This window comes from Rhododendron vialii, chromosome 13a (genome assembly GCF_030253575.1).
Source record: "Rhododendron vialii isolate Sample 1 chromosome 13a, ASM3025357v1".
In the NCBI taxonomy this organism is placed as follows: Eukaryota; Viridiplantae; Streptophyta; class Magnoliopsida; order Ericales; family Ericaceae; genus Rhododendron; species Rhododendron vialii.
The window spans coordinates 9,191,033-9,214,515 of record NC_080569.1 but is presented as its reverse complement, the minus strand read 5'-3'; the positions used below and the strand labels follow the sequence as shown (position 1 = coordinate 9,214,515).

The following is a 23,483-nucleotide window of genomic DNA, read 5'->3' as shown; positions in this document are numbered from 1 at the left end:
TTCAATGCCTAGGAAGTGAGCCATAAGTCCAATGTCCGTCATTTCGAACTCTTGAAACATCGTCTTCTTGAATGCTTCGAACATGGCTGGATTGTTGCCTGTAAAAATCAAGTCATCAACGTAGAGGCATACATACAGCTGGCTTCCATCGGTCTCCTTCTTCATATAGAGTGCATGTTCGTAGGGGCACTTCTTGAATCCATTCTCCTGGAAGTACTTGTCGTATTCCATGCACGAGGAGCTTGCTTCAGCCCGTACAGGGCCTTCGTCAACTTGTATACTTTGTCTTCACGGCCTTTCTTCACATATCCAGGTGGTTGCTCAATATAGATTTCTTTTTCTAGAAATCCATTCAGGAATGCTGTCTTGACATCCAACTAGTAGATCTTCCATATCTTCTGAGCAGCTAATGCGATCATTAGCCTAATCGTTTCCATTCTGGCAATAGGGGCAAATACTTCACCATAGTCTATGCCCTCTCTCTGTTTGTAGCCTTTCGCTACAAGTCTTGCCTTGTATCTCTGAACCTCTCCTTGAGCGTTCTTCTTAGCTTTGTAGATCCACTTTACTCCAATTGCCTTATGACCTTTTGGGAGGTTGGTCAGCTCCCAAGTCTTGTTCTTCTCTATGGACTGGATCTCTTCATCCATAGCCTTCCTTCATTTGTCTTCTCCGTTAGCTTCCTCAAAACTAACTGGATCATAACTGATTTGCAGACAACACATGGTGAAATCTGCATCCATCTGATCTGTATTCTGATATAAGATCATTCAAGTTCTGAATTCCTTTGGGCCTCATGTCTGAAATTTCCCGTTCAACAACTTCAACTGGTGAGGATGGTTCACCTCGTTGTGGTGAGGGGAAACCACGAGAAGATGCTGACTGATCTTCTGGTCTCCCAGGTACATCTCTGGTTTGTACTTGTTCTTCATCTTCAAGTGTTAGCTCCATCTTCCTGGTAGCTTCTATTTGACCCCAGCTCCAGGATTCATTTTCCTCAAAAATGACATCTCTGCTGAAAATCACCTTCTGAGTGATGGGATTATACAACCTGTATCCCATCGTTCTGTCACCGTATCCAACAAGGATACACTTAACTCCTTTGTCTTCGAGTTTGGCTTTGTTTGCCTCTGGAACTTTTGCATAGGCAATACAACCAAACACTCTAAGATGACCCACACCTGGCTTGTGAGTGGACCATGTTTCTTGTGGTGTCTTCGACTGCACATTCTTCGTAGGACACCTGTTCAGTAGATAGACTGCACACTGAACTGCTTCGGCCCAAAATCTCTTGGGCATGACTTTATCTTTCAACATGCTTCTGGCCATGTTGAGAATGGTGTGATTCTTCCTCTCAGCTACACCATTTAGCTGAGGAGTATAGGCAGGTGTGCACTGGTGTCTGATTCCTTATTGCCTAAGGAATCCCTCAAATTGATCTCCAGTGTACTCTCCTCCTTGGTCTTATCACAACGTCTTGATGTGGTAGCCGCTTCTTTTCTCAACAAGAGCTTTGAACTCTTTGAACTTTTCAAATACTTCTGACTTCAATTTCAAAAAGTATACCCACGTCTTTTTGCTATAGTCGTCGATGAACGTGAGGAAGTATCTATTCTGACTGTTTGAGATTGGCTTCAACGGACCACAAACATCTGTGTGTACTAGCTCGAGCGGCATAGATGCTTTCCAATCAACTTGCTTTCCAAAGTTATTGCGGTGTTGTTTGCCAAGAATACAGCTTTCGCATACCTCATTTGGACGTTGAATATGAGGTAAGCCCTTAACCGTCTTCCTATTCACCAACAGCTTCAAGCTTTCAAAGTTGAGGTGCCCATATCTGAGATGCCATATCCAATCTTTGTCATTGATAATGGCATTGAGGCACTTTGGAGTGTCATGAAGAACAGTTAGCGGAAACATCCTGTTCTTCGCCATCATTACTCGAGTAATCAGCTTCCCTCGAGCATCTGCAATCGTCAGCTGCATATTCTTTAGGCTAATTTGATAGCCTTTCTCCAGGAGTTGTCCAAGACTAAGAATATTAGTCTTCATGTCTGGAACATAGTAGACGTTGGAGATGAATGCATGATCTCCATTCTTCCTTTTGATTATAATATCAACTCTCCCTCGAACTGGTACTTTAGAGAGGTCACCAAAAGAAATATCTCCCTGAACCTTTTCATCAAGTTCAGTAAAAAGCTGCCTTGAGCCGGTCATATGATTACTGGCTCCAAAATCAAGAAACCATGTACCTTGATCCTGCTCGATAGGACTGTGTGCCATGAGACTCATTGAATCTCCTCCTACTGGCTCCTTATCTGCAAAATTGGCTATTTCGCCAACTTGCTCTGATGTTGGTCTTCCCCGGCACTCGTTGCTATAGTGATCATACTTTTCGCAATTGTAACACTGAACGTTACTTTTGTCAACGTTCAAACGGTTGCTATAACCACCTCTTCTGCCTTGTCCTCTTCCTATTAGATTATGACCTTGCTGTCCTCGTCCACCTCCTTTCGGAGCATAGTTTTGCTGTCCTCGACCACCTCCTCTTGGAGCATGATTTTGATTCCCTCCTCTGGAGAATCCTCCGCCACCTCTGCCTCTGGAATTTGAATTTCTAGAGCCTCTTCCATGGGAACCATAGCCTCGTCCCCTCTGAGATGTCCCCCCTTGCTCGTACCTTCCTTCATTGAGGGATAACTTCATTTGTAGAGCTTGTTCTGTGGCTCTATCATCATCTCTGTGCAACTTCTGTTCGTGGGCTTGCAGTGAACCCATGAGCTCTTCAATAGACATGGTTGAAACGTCTTTAAGTTCTTCTAACGTAACAACGATGAAGTCGAATCTACGATCCAAAGATCGCAAGATCTTTTCTATAACTCTCGTGTCGGTGAGAGCTTCGCCATATCTCCTCATTTGATTTGCCACCACCATGATTCGAGCATAATACTCAGAAATAGATTCCGAGGATTTTATTCGTAAAGACTCGAATTCACCTCGTAGAGTTTGGAGGCGAATCCTCTTTACTTTGTCAGCACCTCTGTAAGTCTTATGCAGCATCTCCCAAATTTCTTTGGAAGTTTTGGCAGAAGCGATGATCTCGAATGTGGCTTCGTCAAGTCCTTGATAGATGATGGACTTGGCTTTGAAATCCTTCTTTCGCTCGGCATAGAGCGTCGTCTTTTGTTCCTCCTTTAAAGTTGTTTCAGCTTCTTTTGAGGTGGGTTCATCGTAACCTTCTTCTACCACCTCCATAACATCTTGAGCACCAAGCAGTGCCCTCATTTGGATGGACCAATTATCATAATTGTCCTTGGTGAGCTTTGGAATGACGGCTTGGGATGTTCCGTTAGCCATCAAACCTGAAAAACAACAGAAATACGTCTGGCGAGGATTGAACTACAATCTTTCAATCTCCAGGGACCTAAAGTTTAATTAGGCCTGTTGAATCTGTGTTCCAGATGCACTGGATTACTCCTCCTTCTTCAACGTTACCAGAATTTAATGCTTGGTAACTACCAGACTTCAATGCTCTGCTTGAAATATCTTCTTTCACTTTGATAATAACGAAATCAGGAGGTGGGTCTGAATTAATTCACACCGAAAAAAAACTTTTGCTTGCTAAACTGTGAACTGTGATCTCCAGGTTGCATCACCGTCGGTCGGAATAAATTGATTCCAGTGGCATTGGAATCATCTTGGTGAGGAGATCTTGATTCGATGCTCAAAACTTGGTTTTGACCGAAACGATTTTTGGGCTGCAAAAAAACAGTCTGTCTGTTTTTTCTTTTTGCCAGAAAGTTGTCTCCGGAAATGCAAGGCGGCGTTTGGGTGATCGGGCTTTGTACTCAAAAATTTGATTTTGAGGGAGCTAATTTCTAGTTGAAAATAGCAGAACGTTGAAGGTATGTTTTTTTTTCGTGAGAGAGAATTTTTTCGGAAAGAGCCTAGTGCTCTAATACCACTTTGTTGGGTGGAAGAGTATTGATCACACAATTATAATGTATGAAACTCATAAGAGAATTGCACAAACACACTCACAATATATTGAACTCACTCAATCTGTATACAAGGAGGAAATTTCTGTCTCTCTATCTCTCTGATTCTCTTTTACTCCACTCATACTTTTACAATCAGATTACAAGTCTATATATAGGTAGAAGCATAAGAAAAAAAACAAGAATGAGATAATCTCTCATTTATTGCAAATCTCAAAATATATCACGGAAGCATGAAAGTCTTCATTCACGTTTCTCTTCTCCCAAATTTGATGCTGATTTCTCTTCCACTTGCAAGCCTCCAAAGGTACAGTTCACTCACGTTTTTGTTCTCAAGCTTATCTTTCATAAATTGACATTCTCTAAATCAACAATTGTTATCATGAGAGAAAATAAAGTAACAAAATCACACTTTCAACATATAGCAAAATCTAACCAAATGGGGCTAGCTCAGTTAGCCAGAACTTTTACATCTCTCTAGGAGGCCAAGAGTTTGAGTCTTCTTGCTTTCGTGTGGGTACTCTTTCCTTTATATTTTTTGGGGTTATTTCTCCTCTTAATGGGGCTTGTAGTTGAGTTGAGTTTGTATATAGTGATTGTTGTCCTTTGATGCGTTTATTTATCATGTTGGTTAAATTGTTGGGTTTGGTTATCTCGTAGATGACACAATAGATGTAATATCCCGTGATTTGTACTTTGTTATAATGAGCCTAATTTTTGCCATTTACTTTCTTTAAACTTTCCAACCATTTGTTATATATTGCATATATTGCATGACATTACTTTCTACATGTCACCTATCTCACCTAATAAAACTAGTAGTACTGCTCTACAAAAATCCGATCAATTCGAAATGCTCCTTAATATTTTTTTTATTCAATTTAGGGAAGGCAATAAATTCTTTCATAGTTGACAAAGATTTTGATTCTCGGTTAATTTGAAAAAAATGAGCGCTCTACGTTTTGGGTTAAATAGATTTACTTTTTTTTTTTTTTACCGATTATATCACCATATTAAATTAGGAGCAGCCCCTAATTTTAAATAAAATTTGGAGGTTCAGAGCTCAAACCTTACTTGCCTTGCCTAGTTGCCTGAGATGGCACTTCCTAGCTAGTTCTCGTTGCATTGTTGTTGATATTTTGGTTTTAACAGATGCAAAGCGTCTAATCGGAAGAAGATACAGCGACGCCACTATTCAGAGTGACATGAAGCTATGACTTATTGCCATTCAAGGTCACACCTGGTCTAGACGACAAACCCATGATAGGAGTAACATACAAGTACGAAGAGAAACAATTCTCCGCCGAAGAAATCTCTTCAATGGTCCTCCTAAAAATGATAGAAATTGATGAGGATTACCTTGGCACCACCATAAAAATAAAAAAAAAACGTTGTTATAACTATTCCCGCCTACTTCAACGATTCTCAGAGACAAGCCACCATAGACGCTGGAGTCATCGCTGGTCTCAACATCATGCGGATAATCAATGAGCCAACTGCGGCCGCCATTGCTTATGGTCTCTACAACAAAGCCAGTAGCACCGGTGAGAAAAAGGTGCTCATATTCGATCTCAGGGGTGGAATGTAGGCATGTAAAATTTCTAGCCTATCACAAATCGCTATGTGTTGCTTGGGTATACAAATTAGCCAATCAAATGTCACCAAGTGCCTATAAGTCAAAGTCAAAGTTTCATAGACGGGCCAATCAAGTGATGCCAAATGTCTATAGTCAAAAGTCAGAGACATGTAAATGGACCAATCAAATAGTGCCATGTGTCAAAATGACACAGTTATTATTTTATCAAATCCGGCCAATCAAATTAGGCTACTTGGTGAATAATAATATATCTCTTTATATATAATTACCTTTTTCTAAAATAAAGGGAAAAGAAAAGGTAATTATCAAATAATTATTCCTTTTAAAATCAATAAAGGAAATAATTAAAGTGATCAATATGGAAGGTTAGGGTTGGAGTCTCCATCCCACATCCTTATAAATAGAGGTGCGCCCTCTCATATTTTTTTCCATCTGCACATTGAAGCACACAAGCTCCAGAGCTCTGAAGATCAAAGCCTCAAGCCCCTTCAGAAGTCCTACAAGAAGGTTCTTTAGATCAAAGCTTCAAAGCTCTGAAAAACATTCAAGTCAAGTCCACTTCAAACAGGACGGTTTTTCAGATCAAAGCTTCAAAGCCCTGAAGAACGCTCAAGTCAAATCTCCATCATCAAATCCAACACTACAACAAAAATGGCTTTATAGGGCACTCAAAATTGCCTCGAAAAGAGGCCTGTTGGGGCAGTTTGTATATTGGGGCACTTTACCTTAGTGCCGCATGTATCGATGCAGCTATAGGTCTAACGCGGCACTTGTTATATGGCACTTTAAGGCGCCTCCAAAGCTCTTTCTTGCTGCACTTTTAGGTGCCACATAGATTACCTATCGAGGCACTTAAAAGAGCCTCCAAAGCTCTTTCTCATTGCACTTGTAGGTGCTGCATAGATTACCTATCGAGGCACTTAAAGAGCCTCCAAAGCTCTTTCTTGCTGCACTTTTAGGTGCCGCATAGATTACCTATCGAGGCACTTAAAAGCTCTTTCTTGCTACATTTTTAGGTGCCGCATAGATCCTATTGAGGCACATAAAAAAGCCTCCAAAGTTCTTTGTCGCTGCACTTGTAGGTGCCGCATAGATTACCTTTCGAGGCACTTAAAAAAGCCTTTAAAACACTTTCTAGCTGCACTTTTAGGTGCCACATAGATTACCTCTCAAGGCACTTAAAAGAGCCTCAGAAGCTCTTTCTCGCTATACTTTTAGGTGCTGCATAGATCCTATCGAGGCATTTAAAAAAGCCTCCAAAGCTCTTTATCGCTGCACTTTTAGGTGCCATATAGATTACCTAGCGAGACACTTAAAAGAGCCTTAAAAGCTCTTTCTTGCTGCACTTCTAAGTGCCGCATAGATTACTTATCAAGACATTTTTCGGTGTCACTACAGATATTCCGAAAACCATTCCAACGACCTATTAAGGCATTACAAACTGCTGTATAAACCATCGTCTATAAGGTCAGGAGGATAGCTTTCATGGCACTTTTGAGTTGGTTCTAAAGTATTGCTCTTTTTTCCCATTTGTAGTACACGATCAAACGACAATACAATGAAACTTGAATTAATTTCAATTTTTTTCTCAACCATGTCCATGCAACAAGCCATAGTCATTAACTTCAATAGAAACTACTAGTCAACAAATTCACAAGGATCCAAATACAAAAAAGGAAACATGAAATAGAAGTAGTTTAAAGAAACTAAAGTTTCCACTAGAAAACAAACTTCACTTCTAAGAAACTTACTAAAATTTCCAACAAAAAACTAGAACAATACCATGAGAGATGCCATGGTATCAAAAAAAACAACCACTAGTAAAAAACAAAACAAAACTTATAAGTTCAACATCCATATGCCATAACTCTCTACTAGGAATCTTCCAAGTGATCTCATTCAGTCCATAAAGCAGCCATCATCATCTTTCACTACCTAATGAAAACAAAAACCAGATACACAGTTTTAAAACTTATTGATTTATAGTAGGAATTAAAAAAGAAAAGAAAAGAAAGACAATAGTGGGCATTAAACGTACCAAAGAAATAGGCCATGCTATTGGAGTACCGATGGCATCGCCAATGGTCTTAAGGCCTCCGTAAGGCCTCATCAAATGCTCATCCCATAGGATTGGGACTTGAACATGAATTTCACACCAATTAGCTCCAAGTTCTTCTCCACCAACCTCTGTAGATGGATCCATACTAGCGATCCGCCCTTTGCCTACAACATCTGTTGGGTTGGCTACGCTCTTAAAATTAACATAATCCCCCACCTAGCATCAATCAATAAGAAAATATCATATTGAAATTCCGCAATATCAAATTTATACTAACAAATTATCCATACCTACGGCATTCACCATCCATTTTAGCTATTTGTATCCTTATGGAATTGACACTATTGGCTTAGTAGAATGCACTGTCCAGTTCACTACAATACCAGTTCATGTCAAACAAAATAGGCATAAGACTGCCTCAGACTCTAGTAGTGAGAAGAACTCAAACCCAGACATATACAAGCCCGTCCCCCCTCCCACCCCATCAAACAAAAAGAGGAGGAGAATGATGCCACACATTTTTAAGTTCAAGTTAATATCAGCACATCTAGTGTACGTGTTTTACAATCAATTATCATTGTAAGTGCTAAAAAAAAATGAGCTACACTTAATGCAATATCAAATTCCACAATTAAGCATGCATGTTTAAAATGTTAAATGCCATCCAACCAGGGAAACTGGATTTTCATTAGAAAAATGCCCTTTTAAAAGTGCCCCTTAATCTCCATTTTGTTGTAGTGCAAACTCCAGAACTATGAAGATCAAAGCCTCCAAGCCCTTCAAAATTCGCATTCATCCATCACACGCAAGCTTCTGAAGTTTTGAAGATCAAAGCTGAGAAGGCCCTTCAGAATCTTTCAAATCCACATCAAGCCAAACGCTCTTCAATTCAAAGCATCCAAGCCCTGAAGAACGTTCAAGCCAAATCCACCAATTATCAGTCTCCTTCTACCAAATTGAAGAAGATCTCAAATATTGTATTGAGTCAACATCTGCAAATCTGCGTCTCCTTCAACCAAATCGAAGAAGATCTCAAATACTGACTTGAAAAGAAGCTCCAAAGCCCTCAAGTCAATATCCACAAATCCATCATCTTTTTCACCTAAATTGGAGAAGATCAAATAATTCAACTTGAGAAGAAGCTTCAAAGCCCTCAAGTCAAAACCCGTCAAATTCGACGTCATCTTTGCAAAGACTGCAGAAGATATCACCATTCAAATCGAAATCAAGTTGTCAAGCCCTCGTTTCAGCATCCAAAGAGAAGAATCAGAGGATTAATTTTCTTTGAAAATTGCATCAGAGATTTTAACCCTAAATTTCTCAAATTAATAAAATTGACTTATTCAGCATCTTTCCGTCTTTTCCATAGACTCGAATTTTGCGTGATACATGGAACATTCGACGTCTCTCTATCAAACTATCGAAGGGGGTAAAATTGAGGTTCTAGCTACGGGTGGGAATACACATTTTAGGGGGTGAGGACTTTGATAGTAGACTGGTGAACCATTTCATTCAGGAATTCAAGAGGAAGCACAAGAAGGATATTAGTGGGAACCCTAAAGCTTTAAGGAGGATGAGGACTTCTTGTGAAAGAGCAAAGTGGACTCTGTCCTCGACACTTGAAACTATGATCGAGATCTCTGCGTTATACGAGGGGATTGGTTTTTGCGCAAGGATTACTTGGGCCAGGTTCAAGGAGCTGAACATCAAGCTGTTTAGGAAGTGTATGGAGCCAGAGGAGGAGTGTTTGAGGGATGCAAAAATGCACAAGAGCAATGTCGACAAACTCGTTCTTGTTGGTGGATCCAGTAGGATTCCCAAAGTCCGGCAACTGTTGCAGGATTTCTTCAATGGGAAGGAGCTTTGCAAAAGTAGTAACCCTGATGAGGCTGTGGCTTATGGTGCCACAGGTCAGGCCGCTATTTTGAGTGGTGAACGGAATGAGAAGGTTCTGGATTCAATACTGGTGTTGGATGTCACTCCACTTTCCTTTGGTTTGAGAAAGCTTGGTGGAGTTGTGGTGGTTTTCATTCCGAGAAACACCAAAATTCCGGTGAAGAAAGAGCAAAGTAATTGGAGTACGACCCAAGATTACCAAACCTATGTTTTATTTGAAGTCTTTGAGTGGGAAAGAACCCGAAGAACAGACAACAACTTGTTGGGCGAATTCACATTGACTGAAATTTCTCCGGCTCCTAGGGGTGTCCAGAAAGTCAAAATATGTTTTGCTCTGACTTATTGACTTATTCTTGTTTTGGAATTATTGACTTATTCTTGTTTTTATTCAAAAAAATCATGAGTTTCAATCAAAAAATTTTATTTTTCCGATTTCTCTCGTCAAAAAAAAAAAAATAAGTCACAAAAGTTTGACATAAAACAAACAAATACAAAAAAAATTTGAATAAGAACAAAAAATAAGTCACTCAACTTTTTAATCAAACCCATCCGTAATATTGCTGTACAAACTGGATTGTTCGGCTAGTTGGTGTGGCGGCTCCAGAAATTTGAAATAGGGTGTTCATAATTACCTTAGCTCTACTAGCTGATCTATTAACTAATGATATATGTACAAAATCTCAAATAGTTGTATAAATAATGCGGTAAAAAAACATAACCTCTATTATAAAAAAATTAATTACCAAGCGAAATGAGAACTTAAAAAGGTATACTATTTTTTTAACAAATATTTTTTTTGAAAGTTGTGTTGCGTAGTAGACAGTGTTTCGAGAATGGAGATGGTAAAATGTTACAGTTGTCAAGATGAGTTCTTATATTTTGAGCCAATGTTTAACTGACGTATTAATCTACTAAAAACCTTTTGAAAGAAACTGTAGTGAGTATGTTGGGGCCGACCTTCTCGAAAATATGTCATTCTATCGTAGTCTTAATTTTGAAGAATATTATTCAAGTTAACGGGATTCACAATGTAGTTGAGTTTTTTTAAAAGCTTCGTCCGTAATTCTATAAGCTAACTAGACAAAAACATATAGTTATTGTAATGAATGCGAAACCATCAACAATAAAAATGGAGAAAGAAGGCATAGTATAATACTTACACCTATAGATTCTTCATTTTCTCTTATTTTTCAATGTTTTAATTATGATTAGGAGCTTTATTTGAGGCAATATGTTCGGTGTTCAAATTATCTGGATTAATGTGCTATAATTGGGTTGTGATTGAGTGTTTAACTAGTTTTTGGTAGGGTATTCAATTTTTTTTGGATTAAGTGTTCAAGACTATTAGAATTGGGTGTTCAATGATACTTGAGTTGGGTGGTCAATGGAAATCTAACACATAATTTTTACATGTATTCTAATTTTTTTTTTTTTTTAAGTGTTCAATTGACCATGCAATCATCTACATACAGCCGCCTCCTTGGTGATCAGCTATAATCTATTCTTTCGACTAATATATAAAGGGAGGGGAGCTTTTGGTGCATCGAATTGCCGGTGATACATATGGCTTTAGTTTGTTTGGGAAGCATTTCCTTGGTGATCGGTCGAATCTTTTTATGGAGCAATTCGTGATTGTACTATTTCATTTGTTTTCTTTTTGCGGCTTTTGCGGCTTTTTGTCATTTGACTGTTATAATGTTGCCTTTTTTCTTTTCTTTTCTTTTCTTTTCTTTTTTTTAAATCTTTAGAGGGTACGTACTTTAATTGATACAAAAATTATACACCGGGATGGGTAACCACCCCTAAGGAGGGAGGAAAACAATCACAAAGAAATTCTAAACTCATATAACAACATTCAAAACCTCACACAGATAAGACTCATCTACAATCTCGAAAAGCCAACAAGATGACGTAAAAAACCCACCACAACAACACCCACAAGGGGTAAAAAAAGTCTCATGCAGGGGAGAAAGACCCACACAAACACCAACCAAAACAGCAAACAATAACGAAACCAAAACCTACAAGCAACAACAGATCCACACACCTAAATCTAGCTGCCCAGACCATCGATCATGACGGAAAATTCCTAAACCTAACGTCTGTCTTTTCTAGTTACTTTTTCTCTTTTCTCAACCATCTTGCCAGCCGCCCCTCTCTCTCTCTCTAAATAGAACGCTATTTGTAGCTATAATTATCTAAATTAGCTTTGTTTATCTTACATTTCTCATAATTGCAAATTAATTGGAATTTATTTTTTTTCACTTCAAAATTTTAACTCATAACAGCAGGTACATGTCTTTCTGTTTATATAAAATGAGAACAACACTAGTGTGCATTGAGTACAGAGTTCGGAGAAAAATTCAACTATCTCGTTCATTAACTTGCATTGTGCCCGTTCAATACATGAGGTTGAAAAAAAATACCAATTTAATTTTTTTTCCGTTCATCAAACGAACACGTCTCTAGTTAAAAAAATTGTGATTTCCAAGCATACTTTGCAGGCAATAATATAGGATGGTTTTGGCAAGAAGTTAAGTAACTTATTTTCTTGTCTTTATTCAATTTTTTTGTGCATTTGTTTGTTTTGCATCAAACTTTTGTAACTTATTAATTCATCTTAACGAGGAAAATCAGAAAAGTAAAAAATTATGATCGAAACTCATAATTTTTAAAATATAGACAAAAAGACTTATTTGTCTTTTTAAAAAAATTATGTTTCGATTAAATTTTTTTTACTTTTCCAATTTCTCTCAATGAGACGAATCAATAAGTCACAAAAATTTGATACAAAAGTAACAAATTTGAAAAAAAATTGAATAAAAAAAATAAGTCCTTTTTTTTAGGAACACAAACATTCTCTACTATAAAACAGAAGGGTGTGAGGGCAAGTTGTTGGAACGACTTAAATTCATTTGATCCAAAAGCTGTAGTGCATCCTCCCACTTCTCGGTTAAGTGCCCATGGCTTTCACCTAAATCACACAACTGCCATCTCTTTCAAATCGCGATGCGTAGTGCCGTAGGCACGGGTTAGCACTAGTATCATATATATAAGAAAGCAAAGTACAAAAGGATGCTACCGGTCCGAAAATACAAAAAAAATACAAACCAAAAATGTTAACAAAAAACAAAAAGTCGTCTGGAACCAAAATACTGGAGCCGGACTCATCGATCACACTCGTAAGGGTGGGTGGAGTGGCCAAGTGGAGAGGCTAGGTATAGGTAAAACAACTCTCGAGTTAGACCCGCCAAATTAACTTGAACTCATTTTTGCCACAGACTAAAAGATCGAAGCCACTGACCGATGCCGCCACTGTCGCTGTAAGCTAGTTTTATTAGTCATTAAGCAAAACCACCCATACTTATGGGGTGTTTGGGAGCCTATTTTTTGACATTTTATTTTCAGCTTTTTAGCTTTTTGGCTTTTTGGATTATGGTGAGAATGTATTTTAATTTTGATAGAGTGTTTGGATGATATGTACAGAATGTATTTTGCAACATGAGTAGTGTTTGGGAGATATGGAATGAAAATGAATTATGGGTTGGTTTTTTGCCATGTTGCCCTTGGTTATTTAATATGGTATATAATGTTTATAAATAAATATTTTAATCAATCTTTAAAAGTTATATTGTCAATTATAGTAGTTTTTTTCTTCGTTAATTGAAAGTATCCAACTATTTTTTTTATGATAATTAGGAAGAAATAACGATTAAATAAAATAATGATGTGAAATAATGCTTATGTTATTTCTTTTTGTAAAGTACTTTTTGTTCTTCCTTTATTTTTTTTGATAATTGAAAGTCTCCAAGTACATTCTTATTTTAATTAAAAGAACGCTTAAGTAAAATTGAAATAATTGCCAAAACATAAAAAGACTTTGACCGTCATTAATCCAAAAAAAAAACGTGTAATATGTACTACATAAAATATACAGCATTTTTTAGTATGTATATTATAAAATATATTTTTTGTACTAAGTGTAATATCTACTGAAAAAACAAAGCAAACACAAGCTTAAAAAATGCACAATGAATAGGTAATACTCCAACACGAAATGTAGTTAAATTGATGAAGACACTCCAACCTGAAATTACAGTAATTTCTAAGAAACGAAATACCCACAAAACTACATTCTAAAAAACCAATTAGCAAAACTTTCTGTCGACAGAAACGTGGGTGGACAGAAACATGGTTACTGTGAGGGATGGATTCAGTAATTGTCAAATAAAGGAGTGGGTAGTCTGGTAATTGTACATTGCTAGGGAAAAAGCCGTTAATCCCAAAATGGGAAAAACACCTCTTGGCCTCTTTTTACGTTTTGCTCTCTAAACACAAAAACTACAAACTCATTCTACCATAATGTGTTTTGAAAAGAGGTAGCCAAACACCCAAAATGGGAAAAGAACATAATGAAAAGTTGAAAAAGAGGGATCCAAACACCCCAAATAAGTCACTTTGGCTTATTTTTTGTTCTTATTCAAAAAAATTTCGTATTTATTAGTTGCTCGTCAATTTTTTGAGAATTATTATATCATCATGATGAGAGGAATCTAAAAAGTAAAAAATTATGATCGAAATTCAATTTTTTTTAATAAAGACGAAAAAATTGGCTTATTGACTTATTTTTGTCTTTATTCAAAAAAATTAGATTTCGATCATAATTTTTATTTTTTAGATTCCTCTCGTCATGATGATGCAATAATTTCCAAAAAATAGCCGAGAAATTAACAAATACGAAAAAAAATTGAATAAGAACAAAAAAATAAGCCAAAATGACTTATTTAGCCGAACGGAAACTTCTCTCGGCCCCCGGGCGCCTCCCTCGTAAATGTATCCTCTGTAAAAACTTTTCCACTTTTTATCTCTCAAGCTCTGTTTGGAGAGTCTAGATCTCCTTTCCGAGCCCAATCCGAACAGGGGTCTGTCCCACCCCTCAAAGCCGTTGGTCTCGCAAATCAACGGTTGAGATGTGCTGAACACTTTTTGTTTCAAAAGGACGTCGTTTTGGCTTGGTACATCTCAGCCGTTGATTTGCAAAATCAACAGCTCCGAAGTTAGAGCTCGGACAGGGGATCCTCAATGCTGTTCGGAACCTATGGAAAGGAAAATAAAAATAATAATAAATAAATAAAAGAGAAGAAAAATGGGAGAAAAAATTTACTATTTACTACACTTGAAATTCTTATTTCTTCACTCTTTTTATTCCAATCAAACAATGGGAGGAATTTTTTTTTTTAATTTTTCTTTTTTTCCATGGGTTTCAAACAGAGCCAGACACACTCTCTCTCTCTCTCTCTCTCTCTCTCTCTCCAATCACAACAGCTTCTTCTTCTCAACTCTCAAGGTAAGTCCCATACTTCCATATCTCCCTCTAATGTTCTTTACAAGTTTGCTTGCAACTTTCTAATCGTGTTACACCTCTCTCTCTGTCTCTCTCTCTCTCTTAACCACCATTGCTTCCTATCGCCATCCACCGCCGATCGCTGCCGTTATCACTGAAATCTGAGTTTAGGGGTTTTTATGGCTGGGTTCATTTCAAACTTAGGGGTTATGACGTTATGTTAAAATGTGGTTTATGTTTCTGTAATGCAATGCATTAGAGTAGCACAAATTTATCTGTTCCCAAATAATTGAGAGTGACTATCAAAAGTCTCTCTCTCTCTCTCTCTGCCGCCCCTGTAGAGAGGAGCCCAAACTTTGGAGAAGTGTTTTTGTTTGGGTGGCCTTTAAAGTAAAGGATACAGTTTTTTTTTTTACTTAGTGCCCCATGTGGAAGACGATATTTTGCTTTTCTTAGTAATGCTACACGCACAGCAACTGTGCACAGATTTTGTGCACAAATTTTTTTTGGGGCCCACTATGGGTCCCACACAAATAATCCAAGCCGTTCATTAAATGTAAAACATTTTTTCAAGGCCCCCCACCAAAAATCAGCTCAATCCAATATCTATAAGTGTTTGATTCAATCATTTAACTTTTCATTATCTTGAGATTCGAATGAAAAGTTAAATGATTGAATCAGGCATCTATGAGTATTGGATTGAGCTGATTTTTTGCAGGGGCCCTTAAAAAAATGTTTTACATTTAATGAACGGCACGAATTATTTGTGTGGGACCCGTAGTGGAACCCACAAAAAATATGTGCACAAAATCTGGGTACATTTGCTGTGCGTGTAGCATTACTGATTTTGCTATAGCAACATTTGAACCATCTGTAAAATACAGTAGTTGGAGAATTTCTTGTCGTCCTATTTTGAATAGTTAACAGTCCAGTTTTAATGGTATTTATCATGGAAGTGGGCGGACTCAACTCTCTATAGTGCGGATCAAAAAAAAAAAAAAAAACTCTCTATAGTAGAACGGAACCGTTAGAAACGGATACATAATCCTTCTGTCAATTGACGCATCTTGTGATTCGATTCTTGCGGCCGCGGGATTGGTAATTCAATTTTTTATTCGGTATGGTAAAACAAACAGATGTGTTTTAACCTGTAGTCATCGACGGTTATCTAGAAACTACCATGTCCTAAATGGTGAATTAATCATTATTATTCCCCAGAAAAGAAAAAAAAAAAAGCTTTTCTTTCCTGCTAAACAACGATGATGTGATCTTAGTTGCACGTTGTTCACGCTTTCCAAGTCCACACAAGAAGGTAAAAGAGAGAACCCAGATGTAATACTACTGCTGTACAAACTGAATTGTTCGGCTAGCTAGGTGGTGGTCAGCGATTATCTATTCTTCTAAGAGTGGATTTCAGAAAGGAAAAAAAGCCTTTATTATTCAAGAAGGCAATTTCAAGCTTAAAAATTATAGACTTATTGAAATTTAAAAATATGCAATATGGATCTTGTTTAAAAGATTTCGTCAAGGTCTTTTATACGATGCAAAAAAATTGAAAAAATATTTTTCATTTATATTATTTTTTAATTTGAAAATGTGAAATAAGCTGCTTATTTTTTAAGAAGATTTCTGGAATGTGGCCTAATATATATATAAAGAAAGATGAGTTTTTGGTGTCACCTTTTTTTTAAGCCATGTCACAAAAATGATTCCCATTTTGTCCATAATCAAAATCCAAGTTTTATATCCAATTTTACTGTAATCTAATTAACCTTAAGGCGAAATACTAGTAAGATCATTAAAACTCAACCACCAACCCCATCCGGAAAAACTACCCACCCACCCACTCCCCAAATATTAGAAGCATGAGCACATAATAGGTGGATATATCTTCTATTTATAATAGGCATATATGTCTTTTATTCACCAGCAATTGGGTTTATATTTAGATCCAGATACTACTCTTTAAATTGACGCTCTCTATTTCTGTTTGACCAAAAAAAAAAACAAACTGACACGCTCTAAAAATCAACAATTGTCATCCGGAGATAAAAAAAAGTAACAGAATCAAATTTGCAACCCGAGAGAGGAAGAGAAGAGAAAGAAAGTAGAAAAATTGAGGGAGACCAATTGACCAAAGAGAAATAAAAGGTAAAGATAAATCTTGTCAAAAAAGTAAAGGTGAGAGGTGAGAGAAAGGGTGTGTGGTGCCGGAAGTGAATAGGAGAGAGAAAAGTAGAGGGACCCAAACTTAAATTAGCACACATAATTTGTCGGGAACTGATTTTCGCGCTCCAAGATTTACTGCAGGCACTCTACCTTTTTGTTTTTATACTGTGATATTGCTGGCAACATCAGTGTATATTTTATTTTTACACTGTGATGTTGCTGGCAACATCACAGTGTAAAAACAAAAAAGTGGAGCGCCTGCCGTAAATCTTGGAGCGCGAATATTAATTCCCCAATTTGTCCTGTAATTGATTGGGACCCATTTTTATACTTTTATGTTTCATGTCATATGACTTCACAATTTTAGTCTTTTTTGTCTTTTTTAAAATTATTTGACATTTATTTGTTTTAACTCTAGTGACTTATTGATTTGTTTTAATGAGAAGATTCGAAAAAGTAAAAAAAATTATGATCGAAATTCATAATTTTTCAAATATAGATAAAAAGACTCTATTTTTGTCTTTTAAAAAACATTATGTTTGGATAAATTTTTTTTACTTTTTCTATTTTTTTCAATTGAGAAAATTAATAAATAAAAAAAATTTGATACAAAATTAATAAATATAAAAAAAAGTCCTTTTTACTTGCTCCTTAAGCAAAAGGGCAAATTTCACTGACCTCCCCTGAGGTTTCTGACAAGAACAGAAACCTCCCCTGAGGTTTCTGAAATAACACTGCCCTCCCCTTCTTTACCTGAAAATACCAAGGGACCCCCCCTCTCGGTTAATTGGACGTTAAAAACGGATGGAAAAGATTATTTCTCTCTCCACCCACTACTAAAACTAAACTAAACTCCCAACCAAATAAAACTATGTCATTGTACTATAATTTTTACAATACCTATACTATCCTCACCAGACTCTTTACCCCTCTTATTTATAAAATATAAAATACAAACATCACTACACTTTGTACCCGTTTCACTTTGAAATTTTGTCCGTATTTAAAAGGATTCACATTTGTTAATCTTCTATCAAATTTTTGTGACTTATTAGTTCGTCTTGATAAGAGGAATTGAAAAGTACAAAATTAAGATTTTTTCCAAATATTTTGAGAAATTCAATATTTTGGGTAAAAATAATAATTTTGTACTCTGTTAATTCCTCTTGTTGAGATAAACCAATAATCCACAAAAACTTAACGCAAAATTTGCAAATACGAAAAAATTCAAATATGAACAAAAATAAAAAAAGCTTAAAAATCCTACAAACAAACCCCGTAAAAATCAAAAAGCCTAAAAATCCCACCAACAAGCCCGTACCCTCCATTGTCAATAGTTTGTTTTTTGGTTTTTACGGGATTTTTTTGTGAAATTTTTAGGCTTTTTAATTTTTGTTCATATTCGAATTTTTTTCATGCGAACTTGTTTGTGGGATTTTTAGGCTTTTTTATTTTTGTCCATATTTAAATTTTTTTTTGTATTTACTAGTTTTGTGTTAATTTTTGTGGATCATTGGTTTGTCTCAACGAGAGGAATCAAAAGAATATAAAATTATTACTTTTATCCAAAATATTGAATTTCTCAAAATATTTGGTAAAAGTCTTAATTTTTTACTTTTTCAATTCCTCTTATCGAGACGAACGAATAATTCAAAAAAGTTTGATAGAAAATTAGCAAATGTGAAACCTTTTAAATAAGGACAAAATCTCAATGTGAAACGGGTACAAAGTGTAGTAATTTTTGTATTTTATATTTTATAAATAAGAGAGGTAAAGAGTTTGGTGAGGGTAGTATAGGTATTAAAAAATATAGTACAATGACATCGGTTTTGTTTGGTTGGGAGTTTAGTTTAGTTTTGGTAGTGGGTGGAGAGAGAAATAATCTTTTCCATCCGTTTTTAACGTTCAATTAACGGAGAGGGGGGTCTCTTGGTATTTTCAGGTAAAAGAGGGGAGGGCAGTGTTATTTCAGAAACCTCAGGGGAGGTTTCTGTTCGTGTCAGAAACGTCAGGGGAGGTCAGTGAAATTTGCCCTAAGCAAAACCATCCATACCTATTGTAGACTTGTAGTAGTACTTCTCTCGGCCCACGAGCCCCTCCCACTGTCCCACATAAATATATCCTCTGTAGTCTGTACTAGTAAAACTCTCTCTCTCTCTCTCTCTCTCTCCCTCTCCTCTCTGTGTGTGTCTCTCCGATCACCACCGCTTCTTCTTCGCCAAGGTAAGTCCCATAAGTCCATATCTTCCTCTACAAAAATGATACTCATATAATAATTAATTCAAACACAAGTTGTGTTAATTGTTGGTTTACTTGCAACTTTCTAATCGTGTTACCTCTCTCTATCTTAACCACCGTTGCTCTTTTTTTTTGGGATCGGCAACCACCGTTGCTTCCTATCGCCATCCAACGCCGATCGCTGCCGTTATCACCGAAATTTGAGTTTAGGGGTTTTAATGGCTGGGTTCATTTCAAACTTAGGGGTTATGTTAAAATGTGATTTATGTTTCTGTACTGCAAGCATTAGAGGAGCCCAAACTTATCTGTTCCCAAATAATTGAGAGTGACTATCAAAAGTCTCTCTCTCTCTCTCTCTCTCTCTCTCTCTCTCTCTCTCTCTCTCTCTGACGCCCCAGTAGAGAGGAACCCAAACTTTGGGGAAGTGTTTTTGTTTGGGTGGCCTTTAAAGTAATTAAAGGATACAGCATTTTTTTTTTTTTACTTAGTGCCCCATGTGGAAGACGATATCAAACTATAGCAAAATTTGAACCATCTGTTAAATAGTTGGAGAATTTCTTGTCGTCCTATTTTGAATAGTTAACAGTCCAGTTTAGTGGTATTATCATGGAAGTGGGCGGACTCAACTCTAAGTTCTTAATTTACCAGTACAACCCTGTTTTCCATATGATGTACCCTGCTTTTTGTGGAATTAAGGTTCTATTTTGATTGGATTCTCTTCACTTAGAGTTTTATACCCTAAAATACCTTCACATTGGTCAATAAAATGTCGAATTAGATTGCGGTCACAGCGGCTCGGCGGCCACATGGTAGTGAATTAATGGGTCAGGGGTGTGCATAATCCACCGATTTACTGAAACTTCATCTGGGTATTTGCAATCTTAGAAAATTGCAATTAATCGTTGAACATTGTGTGAAAACTGCGAATGAGAGGCTTTAGAAGCAACTTACAAGTTTTTCATAGAGTAACTGTTTATGTATCAGAGAGGGCTGATTTGTGTATCATCGACAGCAATTTTGAGTATAACTATAAGAAAGACATGAATTTGCCCTTTGTTTCTAAGAAAATTACTGGATAATAAAAACTTGCATATAGGGATTTTGTGTGTGTGTAGGCTTTCTTTCAATTGTTTTGTCTGCTTTGTATTCATTTTCTAATCTTCAATGAAGCATATAATAGGGATTAGTTGTATTTTCAGAACTTTATCGATGCTATTATTTTAATTCCTTGCAATTTTTATCGAATAGAAGTCATGATGGCTCATACATGAAATAAGTATATTGGCCCAACCCAAAGATGAATGATTGATGCTCCATTATTATTCTTAAAGGGCAAAGTATGGATTATCTTTCTATGATTTTACCATTTGGCATATGACCTCCCTGAGTTTTACTAATGATCAATTTGTCTCCCTATGGTTTTAGAGTAAAGTATAACTCTAATTCCTAGGAGTGTTCAAGAAAAATTATGAAACCGGTCCGGACCGATTCGATCCGTGCTTTTTGGATTTTGTCCGTGGATTAATGGTCCGTACACGGATTTGAAAATTAAAAAACCGTGAGATACGGATTAGGATTGGATTTTCATTTCAAAACCGTGGATTAACAGAATCGGACCGTGAGATATTTAAAAAAATAAAAATATAGATATGTGTGTGTAATATATAAATAATTATAATTTTACTAATTTGCTTGTTTGTTTTGAGAAACTAATTTGCTATTTTTTGTTTGGTTTTCATGGGATGTAATAAGTAGATCATGCTTGACCAAAATTTGTGTATTTTGGACAATGCTTTGTTTTATTTGGTTGCTGCCTTTACCATGTTTATTGCCTTAATGCCTTTACAATTTGGACAATGTTTATGGAAATTAGTATTTGCATTTTTTTTTTTGGAATATGATCATGGTAGTAGCATCATTTTATTTTTTTGTAAGGAAATTCGTAGATAAAATCGGTACCGAACAGTGATTCACGGTTCAGAATCCGAACCGAACCATGAGACTTTTGGTTTAGGATTGGATTGCATTTTCTAAGAACCGTGAGATACGGATTTATGAATCCAATCCGATACGGACCGTGGACAGCCAATAATTCCATTAATGGAAAATGCTGATTAACACTCGTACCCTTGTACTTGTTTGGGGATAAGTTACTTCTCTATCTGTTCTCTCTGTATCTCCTTCTTGCATAAGAAAGTAAAATTGACAAAAAATAATTCAAATACTTTTTTGTTCAATTATGTTAGCCTAATTGGTTCATTTTACAGTTTGTTTTTGTTTGGAGTGCCTTTATGCACAGGTCATGCACTACTTTAAGATAGAGAAGAGAAAGAATAGATGTATACTGATTTATTCTGTTCCCCATTTTCGTATATCAATGATTAGAGACATCAAATGGCTTGAATTAAACACTCAGTAATCTCAGAAACCATCTCTCACCGTCAAAAATATTTCCATCAATTGGCTACGAAGCCCGCGATTCAAACATTCTCGAAATAATAGCTTCCTTTAAAAAGTCGTCCTATTCCAGGTTATGTAAGCTTCCTTTAAAAAGTCGTACTATACTCTTTCGATAAAGCTCAGGTGCAATTATATATTCTCTGTCACATTCTAGTGTTTGTTTTCTCTGTTAGTTTACCGAGGTAAAAATGGCTGGAAATGGAGGAGGGCCGGCGATCGGGATTGATCTCGGAACGACTTACTCGTGCGTGGGGGTTTGGCAGCATGATCGTATTGAGATTATAGCAAATGATCAAGGAAACAGGACGACACCATCTTATGTTGCATTCACAGATACGCAGCGTTTGCTCGGCGACGCTGCGAAGAATCAAGTCGCTGTGAATCCTACCAACACTGTTTTCGGTATGTTCTAAGCTCTAAATATTCCAGCTATTTTCATCCAATTAAATTAATGCATAGTCTTTTGTTGCTTCTGTTGCACGCTTCATGCCTCACTACAATGGTTAACACTTTAGGGGACCACGATTATTTGTTAAAAATTTGGTGGCTAATTACATTTGGAGATCACATTCCAACGTCAAGGCAGTCATGTAGAAAGCGCCGTCCGAAAAAAATAAAAAAAGGCTTTTAGCAACAAAATTTTGTAATCCTCTCTAGAAGTGGTCTTCTAGAGACGGAACTGCATTTAATGAGTTCTTTCAGCAAACAAACAAAGGAAGATCAAATGACCTCGGGCTTTCGAGAACATGCATTAATTACATTAGTAGAACATCAAAAAGATGTTTTGGGAACGTATCTTTATCCGATTAAGGAGAGAGGTTGTCGAAAGATCAAGTGGAGAGTAAGAGATCTTTGAGACGATCGTCTAGGGCTTTTGACACTAAATCACATTTTGGTTGAAAAGAGAGTGATATTTTTGGATACTAAAGACACTTTTGGAGTCCAAAATAACTGTCCTTGAAATTGTCTCCGAAAAGTTATTTTATTGTAGTGCCTTCTATTGTAAGGTGGTGTTACTTTTTGGGAAATTTTCTTTTATATTTCTTCGACTTTGACCTAAAATTCAATTTAGTCCTTTACCTTTTAATTTGGACAAATAAATACTTCAAGTTTTCAATTAGTTCGAATGTCAACCTTTAAATGGATGGCATTATATTTTGGACGGAAAAATACCATGTCCCCAGCCACTCTCTCTCTTTCTTTTGAGGAGAAAAATATCACGTGCCCAGCCACTCTCTCTCTCTCTCTTAAAAACAGAGTCGACATAAACCCAAGAAAAAAAGACCAAATTTCCTCTCTCATGCTCTGTTTCCACCAGCTACAAAGCATGGCATCCCTAACCTTCCTCCCCTCCTTAGCCTACTCCTCTCCCTCTCTCACTTCCCCACTCCTTCATTCTTGGATACCGGTTCAATCGGAATCAACTACGACCGCGTCACCGATAACCTCCCACAACCCTCCAAAGTCGTCCAACTCCTCAAAACCCAAAACATAAACTGGGTCAAGCTCTACAACACCGACCCCACACTCCTGCCTCGGCGACCTCGACGAGATCCTTCAATGCAGCGGTGGTGGCGACGATTAGAACCCCCAACAAGCATTCTATCTGAACACAATTATTTTTGGAGTTGGGTTTTAAAATTGTGTTCCTCGTTGCTCTTTTTTTCCTACATGATTTGAGTTTAAGTGGGCCTTGTTGTCAAATTGTAACCTCTACTTCGT

At 36.8% G+C, this 23,483-nt stretch overlaps 1 protein-coding gene and 1 pseudogene across 2 annotated transcripts in view; both read left to right on the top strand.

Annotated features, from left to right (window-relative positions):
* LOC131314759 (heat shock cognate 70 kDa protein 2-like) overlaps positions 1-23,483 on the top strand; it is a 38,966-nt gene that overhangs the window by 11,851 nt on the left and 3,632 nt on the right. The window contains exons 1-2 of one of the 2 annotated variants that reach the window (XM_058343605.1): positions 19,210-19,286; positions 21,935-22,163. In XM_058343605.1, coding sequence (XP_058199588.1) covers positions 21,950-22,163 — 214 coding nt within the window. In that variant the 5' untranslated portion in view covers positions 19,210-19,286; positions 21,935-21,949. Of the gene's footprint in view, positions 1-19,209; positions 19,287-21,934; positions 22,164-23,483 lie in introns of those variants that run through there. The other variant, XM_058343604.1, reaches the window with a different exon arrangement.
* Positions 4,232-9,896, top strand: LOC131313852 (heat shock cognate 70 kDa protein-like; annotated as a pseudogene).